This window comes from Zingiber officinale, chromosome 7A (assembly GCF_018446385.1).
Source record: "Zingiber officinale cultivar Zhangliang chromosome 7A, Zo_v1.1, whole genome shotgun sequence".
NCBI classification, from domain to species: domain Eukaryota; kingdom Viridiplantae; phylum Streptophyta; class Magnoliopsida; order Zingiberales; family Zingiberaceae; genus Zingiber; species Zingiber officinale.
The window spans coordinates 38654809-38663626 of record NC_055998.1 but is presented as its reverse complement, the minus strand read 5'-3'; the positions used below and the strand labels follow the sequence as shown (position 1 = coordinate 38663626).

Sequence of the window (8818 nt, the reverse complement as noted above, 5' to 3'; positions counted from 1 at the left end):
GGAAACAATTATGCTGCTTGTAAAAGCTAAACTGATTCTATGATATTACCTTTTCTGGATAGACTAAGTAGACAAATTCAGTGCCTTAAAAGTCATATGAAAAAATCACAGTATCAAGTGATAATGGAAGTGGCGAAGGGAGCAAACATCTTACTACTATATGTAAGAACGTATGAAGTAAAGCTAGATATAAAAGTAATGGTCACAAGCATTAGTAACATCGAGTGACCAAGGCAAGTCAACTTTTGCACAAGAGATGCAATTTTTCAGGAGGTCACAATCTGGAAAATGACATTTAGAGAAAAATTAAGTACCTTTTTGCCAATCATTCGCCCACCAGCACTATGAGCAAAGTATATATTGTAAAAGTGGCAGATGAAAGCTTGAGGATCCTTTTGAGATAGCTCCTCGAGATACTGTGAATAAGAAACACCAGGAGAAGAAGGCTCGAGAATGGTATGCCCTTGGTCCTTGAACCATTTTAGATCTTTAGCTAATTTTTTAGACCTTTCCAAGCCAGTACTCCTGAACTCAGCATCTACAATACAATGGTTATGTATATACTGAACTATGTTCCAAATACATAACACTAGTAAATTGCCACAATTTGCCTGTTCCTATAAATAAAATCAAATTTTCTTTAAAATATCATAGATAGTAGTTTATCTTATTATTTCATCATTAGATCCAAAAAGCAGCTACCATGAAAGCACAAACGTGTTACTGATAGAAACTAACAAAACCAGACTATCAGTTAGAAAGCAACAAATGCCCTGTTTTATTCCAATTTCCTATCCTTATTTTGCAACTACTTGTAGCATCCATCAACTACTAAATTTTAACATAATATAATTTGCAGGCGACGCAACCACAAGAGGTCACCCACTGCCTTCATTTGGTTTGGATTGGGATGGATTTTTTTGACAGTCCATACGGCTGAATTAATAAAAGAAAATTCAACTGATACATACAAACTTTATCCTATGTAGAAGTGTAGTTGAACCTTTCTTGTTGAGCCAAAGGATTTATAAAAATGATGACTTGTATACTTGAAGCAAAATCTACGCAGCAGTAAATATAACAGCTTTGAATGGTCAACGAAAACTTTAGCTGATGATGTTCAATTATTATATCTCAAAAGCTAAATTTGTCTGATTTCCCAATTGAATAAATCGCTTATCAGAGTTTGTGCTTTCTGTCCTCAATTAAACGTGAAAAGGTTAACAAGTAGAGACAACTAAGGACTTCATCAAAGATGGAAACCAAAACTTACACCAGGGATAGGCGGCCTTCTGGATGATCATTTCAAGGGTATCATAAACGATCTTGCTGTTAACTAGAAAATGGAGGTAGCCCTCGATGGACGGTTCCCACTTAGCGACGGGCGACGATTTAGACTCCTTCTTGCCTTCCTTCGCCTGATCCTTGGTGTGCAGCTTCATAGCAACGGTCCTCATCTCGTCAACGAACGAGCGGTCCCGGGAGGCCTGCCGCTTCTTCGGCATCTCTGCGGTGGTCGCCGTGACGACCATGGTGCGCAGGGGCTTCCGGTAGGAGGCATCTCTCCGGTGACGGTGAGGGAGGGAGAAACGAACCGGACCAGAAAGGGAGGCAGGGATGAGGCGTGCTCGAGCACAGAAAGCTTGGGATTGGGAGATAGGAAGCGTGGAGGAGGCCATACTTATGCTTCTGCCGCTACTCTTCCTTCTCCTGTCCCAGGCTGCTGTTAAAGCTACGGGGCAGCAGCAGCAGCAGCAGTGGAGCCAAGAAGCTTGTGCTCCCTTCTCTTGCGGTCTGTTCCACGACATCAGCCACCCATTTCGTCGAACAACTGATCCGCCTCAGTGCGGGGATCGGATGTACGAGCTCACCTGCGACGACGACAAAGCCACCATCTCCATCGGCTCCACACACTACTTGATCACTCAGCTATCTTACAAAAGCGGCACGATCCGCTTGGTGGATCCGATGTTTGCGAGCGGAAGCTGTGGCCTCCCTTCCCAATCTTTGTCACCCTCCGATCTTTCAAGCTCTGGCTTCGACCATTACCAAAATGGTTGGTGGGCAAGTTTCATGAGTTGTAGGAGAAGAATCGAGGCCCAGAGTTTGTATTAGCTTGTTCCTTCCTTGAGAAATAGAAACAACACTTTTGTCTATGTCGTTGTTGCAGATAAAGGAAATAGTTTGTCATACCTTTATCCATCATGTCATTTTGTGTCGATGATTCCAGTGGAAGAAGTGAGGAGGCACTAGTGAGGAGGCAGCGAAGATGGATGAAAGTCGAGGTGGCGAGGAGGAGGCGCTGGTGAGAAGGAGGCAACAAAGACGGCTGAAAGTCGAGGCGACGAGGAGGAGGCGGTGAAGATGGCTGAAAGTAGAGGCCGCGAGGAGGAGGTGGCGAGGCCGAAAGTTGAGGCGACGAAGAGGGCGGCGAGGAAGGAGGCAGTGAAGAGGGTGGTGAGGAGGGAGGCGGTGAAGAGGGAGGCGGCGAAGAGGGCGGTGAGGAGGGAGGCGGCGAAGAAGGCGGTGAAGAGGGTGGTGAGGAGGGAGGCGGCGAAGAGGGAGGTGAGGAGGAGGCGGCAAAGAGTAGGGTTTTGGGAAAGAGACAGAAAAAAAACAAGGCATAAACAACACTTACAGAAAAATGACGAAGGAGAAAAAGTGGCGAAAGAAAAAACAATCGCATTCAACAACATTTAATAGACAACGGTTTTTAAAAACCATTGTCGTAATCCCAAAAAAGCGCACATAGACAACAGTTTTAAAAAAACTGTTGTCGTACCCTTTAAAAACCGTTGTCGTATCCCCAAAAAAACATAAATAGATAACAGTTTTTAAAAACCGTTGTCATAGGCCAAAAAAATTACTAAAAGACAACAGTTTTTGTTAAAACCGTTGTTAAAAGGCAAAAAGACAACGGTTTGGTATAAAACCGTTGTCGTTTGAGTGTTGTTGAATGACGTTTTTCTTGTAGTGAGTGTGAAGTTGATTATCCCTTTTTCATTGTTAATTTTACTCTTCCTTATGACGATCATCTGTTTAAATATGTTCAATGTTGCTTGGCTGGTCATCATAAAACCCTACCCAACAGATTATTATGTTTGGATTGTTTTATCATGACCGGACGGTATATATTAATGCTGACAAATACCGTCCGATACTTTATAGATCAATTATGTCTTGCCCGATCTAGCACAGTTTTATTATGATATTCCCAATATCGGTCGATTTATTTTACTTGATTGATTTACACTTATATCTTCATATGTCATCTTATGTATTAATCAAGTCTCATATGGTTTTATCATAGTGTATAATGGTAAGGCATTTTAAGAAATTATGTAAATAAAAAAAACTAACCATCCGCAGGGTAGAAAGAGAAAGACGATCAGATGCTACCACTGCAATGAAGAAGGGCACGTCAAGGACAACTGCCCCAAGCTAAGGAACAAGGACAGAGACAAAGGAAAGAAGTCTGTCTAAACAAACAAGTATAAGACCTTAAAAGCGACGTGGGATGATACATCGTCCAAATCGAAAATCGAGGCTTTCTTCGGACTTGCATTAATGGCAAGTCATCAAGAGGATGAACACGAAGAGAACTCGTCCGAAATGAGTATCGAGAGCATCGATGAAAGGGGAGCTACATCAGAAGAAAATAGTAGTTTAGGGGGAGCTATGAATAACCAGATCGACAAGGTAAGTTAGGTATGATCTCTCTCACCTGAAAAATTATTTAAGTTTGTAAAATTATTAACCAAAGATTATTGTAAATATGAAAATAAAATTTAAATTTTAAAATTAATTCTAGCAAAATCATGGCCACTAGAAGAGTTTGACAAAAAAAAATTAGAAAATGAGATTTTGCAAAAAGAAATAAGTAATTTAAAAAATCATGCATGCTCATCTAATACAAGTTTTAGAAAATTCAACAATCTAAATTGGTATTTTAGATATCATAAGGGAAAAATTAGAAATATTTCAAAGAAATATGTCCCTAAGAAATTCTTAGTTAATCCAGTTGGCTGGAACCTATATTGGGTTCCAAAGTCTTGTCTAACCTAAACTTTAAATTAGACATAGCGCTTTCAGGGAGAAAATTAAACGTTAAATTTCTTTATGAGGTTTTATCTAGAAAGTGGTTATTGCTCCAATAACCAAGAAAACCTAGTGCCTCACCACTGCCTGGAAGCTAAATATTGGACTAACAGATAAAGCATTAAATTAAAATTAGATAATGCTTTAAAAAGTTTTTCAAACATTTTTTTTGAAAATTTCTCAAAAAAAATATTTTTTTTTTACAAAGTTGTCTAACTTAGAATGTTTTGTTTAACTTAGATTTTTTTTTTTTTGACATTTTGTACTTAGACAATTCTCAAAAATAATTTTGATTGCAAAAACTTAGAAAATTTTCTCAAAAATATTTTTTAAAACATTTTACTTAGAAATTTTTCTTGCAAAACTTATAGTTTTCAAAATTATTACCCTTAGATTTTTCTTAGAACCCCATTTTTTTATGTGATCAAAGGGGGAGAAGGCAAAGATTAAGTCTAGGGAAAGGTAGATTATAATTTTTTTTTATTTTTTGCACTTTATTGTAGAATTTATATTTATATTTTTATATCTATTTACCCTACCTTAACTTGGGTTGCTCACATCAAAAAGGGAAAGATTGTTGGAACCCCAAAGTTGTTTTGATGTGATCAAACAAGTTAAGTTAGGTCCTGTGGTGTTTTAGCCTTGTGTCTAAGTGTGCAGGAGCTTAGGAGCTTAAGAAGTCGAGCAAAAGACGCAGCTAGTGAGAAGGACGACACAGGAGAGAGCCAACGGACTCGGTGCATCTGAGGGACGAGGTGTTGCGGAAGAGTATGCGGGCGGACGAGAAGGAGGCGCACAGCATTTCCGAGGGACAAGAAGCCGGAGCGGAAGGTTGCTCGAGAAGGCAGGAAGTTGGGTTCGGGTGAGCCCTTTTCCGGATGGCCGAGATCACCCAAGCAAGTGGAGCCGAAGTAGAAGACCCAGACCAAGGCGAGCAGAACTGGAGCAGAGGGTCCGGACAGAAAAAAGTCAACATAGTTGACTTTAAGGGTCTGGGTGCCCGAACCCATTCTGGGTGCCCGGAGTCCGGGCTCCCGAAACCTCAAGTTTATCAAAATCGCCGTGTACGTTAACCGACGCGTCGGGGATAAAGTTATATCCCCTTCCAGACGCCTATAACCCTTCCAGGCACCCCGACTAAGGCTATAAATACAGCCTTGGTCCAGAAGCTCAACATCAACAAGCAATTAGCAATACAACACTTGTGTGCTCTTCTTTTTAGTTTTGCTTCTTATTTTTCTGTGATTCCACTGCTATAAGAGGCTTCTCCGCCTAAAGGAGATATTTAGTGTAATTCATTCCTTAGATTAACAACCTCCCCGGTTGTAACCAAGTTAAATCCTTGAACCTCGTCTTTTTAGTTTCTTCTTTATTTAATTATATGCAAGTGTTACTTTAAAAGTCCGAGAAAGGTCTTGTTTTATTTGTACAGGGCTATTCAACCCCCCTTCTAGCCGACCAACCGGTCCCAACGTTATTTACTACCAAACTAATAATAGCAGGAGTTGGTATGGTTCATGGTATTTCCCTGAGATTGTAATCCCTGATCCCTAATAGTTTGTTGACAGACCTGACCCCTGTTTACCAACTCAATATCAGTTGATGCCACAAAGAAGTCTACATTCTCTACATCAGGTTTGAGTCCCAAAGTGACAACTAGACGTGTCCGTGGTTATCCTCGATCATGACTACAAATAAAGTTGACTCACTAAGTGTCACAATGCTAACACAAAGTCAGTGGGTACCTACCAGACAGGTATAGAAATAACTATACAATCCAACGTAACTAAATAAGATAATGATCCCAAACAAGTATAATAACCACTATAACATACATTTTTTTCTTATAACTTGGAGATGTCCTATTGCTGCCAGGTCCCAAAACTCGAAAAGTTACATTGAGAAAATAAATCACAAAATCCAAAATACAGAAAACTGGCCTCGTAAATCTGTGGCTCTGATACTAAAAAATTATCACGCCTCGAGGATAAGGTTGTCCAACAAAAATCAGACGGCACTGGCCCTGTAGCAGTGACAAATGAAACATGTATACAATGTCATAAGGCTACTCACAAGCTATCAATAGCTCACACGGCTGGAACATACATAACCATACAATTATATACACAACTCACATGACTGGAACAAAAAGAACACAACCACGTAATTGTATAATAAACAGCTCACACAACTATACTAAAAACACAGCGAAAGACAAAAGCAATACACAACCTACACGGTTGGTACAAACACAAATCACATAAAATATTACACTGACTACATGCCGGCATGAATTACACCACAATATAAACCCAAAACGAGTAAATGTGGCCACATGCCTCAAAACTACCAAAAAAACCATACAACACAATACCAAGACCAAATACAAAGTACCAATAGCATAATACAAAATAGCATGGAAAGCTGATCTCAGATGTGACATGGGACTGTTAGTCAAGATCCTTCAAGCAACTCCATAAATCCTCTGCCTACTCCCTAGCAAAAGAAAAACCAGTATAAGGGGTGGTGAGTACGAATAACTCAGCGGATAATAAGAACATGGTAGTGCATGGACAAATATGTAAGGTGATCAAATATATACAATCTCAGTAGGGAAATAAGACCATGATTATATAGGACATGATTAACATACATACCCATACGGGTCTAACACATATGATATAACGATTAGTAAATCATTAAGGATCAGCAGTAGACTTGCTCATAACACCTGGGTAATATATATAACGGTAAAACCATGTATGATAAAATAGTAATAGATCATCAAATGTGAGAGCAACGCTTCATCACTAGCAATCCATCATATGTGGAAGCAACGCTCCACCACAAGCAATACAACATATATGAGAGCAACACTCCACCACAAGCAATAAAACATATATGGGAGCAACGCTCCACCACAAGCATACAAATGACCAAGACATCTAGCTATCTAGCTAGAGACTGCGCGAGAACACTCTACCATAGATAACCCGCGAGTAGTCCGAAATGTCAGGGTCCCTGTCTGTATAAGAACACTCTTCCACAGATAACCCATGGATAGACAAGATGTAACTATTAAGCTACGAGTTGCGCGAGAATATTCTACCACAGATAACCCATGGGCAGCCTAGGGTATAACAACCCAGTAAGAGACTTAGTTGACAGGTCACTGTCAACTCTCTCAACATCATAAATAGTTTCTCACTCGTAGGAGACTTAATTGGCAGGGTATACATATCACAATCACTGTCAACTCTCTCAACATCGTAGTGGGTCTCACTAGTAGGAGACTTAGTTGATAAGTCATTGTTAACTCTCTCAACGTCATAGTCAGTCACCCACTCGTAGGAGACTTAATTGACAAGATATACAGCCAATGACATAATGTAGACACTCAACATAGGTAGAATCATCATGATACTACCAATAATACACTCGACACACGTGCACACACCACAGGCACGTGAGTGCACACAACATATGTATGATTGACATGATCCTCCAAGAGTACACACTAGATGCATACACAACACAAGTATAATCAATATGATACCTCCAACAGTACACACTCGATGCACCCAAAACTCAGGTATAATCAACATGATACCTCCAATAGTACACACTGGACACATGTGCATATAACAACGTAGGTATAATCGACAATACACCTCCAATAATACTCACCTGATATATATACACATATACCATGAATATAATCAACATAATACTTCTAATAAAACATAATAGACACAAGTGCACACACAAAATATATATAATGAACAAGATATCTCCAATAATACACCAGACACATGTACACACACCACAACATAGATTTAATCGACAAGATACCTCCAATAAAACTCACCATACATGTATGTACATGCAATCTCAGTATAATCAACATAATCCTCTAATAAAACATATCAAACATGTGTGCACACTCAACATACATATATCCAGAAACATGATTCATCAATCACATATACCTATATGCATAAAAAGATCTAACAAGTATCTACCAACAACATATACAATATATAGCAACACCTATACACGAGTATATTAGTATATGCATAATCAACATGATAACTCCTATAGTACATACCATACACGTGTGTACGCTACTGCATATAAACAATTCTAATGCAAATTCCTATTATACACATCATACACAAGTGTATCCTACAGAATAGGAATATCAAATAGTGAAACTGTATAGACAATAAAGAGATCATTTCAAAAATTAAGCATATAAGTATCAAGCACAGATAAAATACTAGTGGAGTCAAGATAAAGCAAACTAATACATAATATAATCCATGCACTAAGTTCAAAGAAGTATAGAGGCCAAGGAAGAAGTACCCGCATTTAATATGTAGATTGTGCCAATACAACTCCCACGTCAAGACGTTCATCTCAAATCAAAGTCCTGCAACATAGTATGCATAGTATAGCTAAGTTTAATCATAAACCAAATAGCTAACCATAATCCTAATTTGATTAGCAAACTATGTTCCAATTCCATTTGATAATCTTATACTTTATTCATAGCTAATATTCTTGTGAATTAGCCTAACTAGAGAAATTAACTCATAAATGAATCTCTAATACATAACCAAATAGATTAAGCAACCCTAACCATTTCACCTTCCAATTAGGATTTACTACAAGCATAATCAATCCAAAACTCACCCAAATTCTGGTGCACTCTACTGTT

The 8818-nt window shown here is 38.9% G+C and overlaps 1 protein-coding gene across 1 annotated transcript; it reads right to left on the bottom strand.

Moving 5' to 3' along the window:
• Window positions 1–246: 246 nt before the first annotated feature.
• On the bottom strand, window positions 247–1683 carry LOC122000063 (heme oxygenase 1, chloroplastic-like). Its single transcript, XM_042554627.1, has 2 exons — window positions 1274–1683; window positions 247–538 (listed from the first exon to the last, which is right to left on the bottom strand). Exons 1-2 carry the CDS (start codon window positions 1677–1679, stop codon window positions 267–269), a joined length of 678 nt encoding a protein of 225 aa, XP_042410561.1. The 5' UTR covers window positions 1680–1683; the 3' UTR covers window positions 247–266.
• Window positions 1684–8818: the final 7135 nt, after the last annotated feature.

Bases quoted from the DNA above. Each gene is read 5' to 3' on its own strand.
- LOC122000063 (XM_042554627.1), bottom strand. From the start codon at position 1,679: ATGGCCTCCTCCACGCTTCCTATCTCCCAATCCCAAGCTTTCTGTGCT. The intron at 539-1,273 runs GTAAGTTTTGGT...ATTGTATTGTAG, and splicing joins GAAGGCCGCCTATCCCTGGT to ATGCTGAGTTCAGGAGTACT.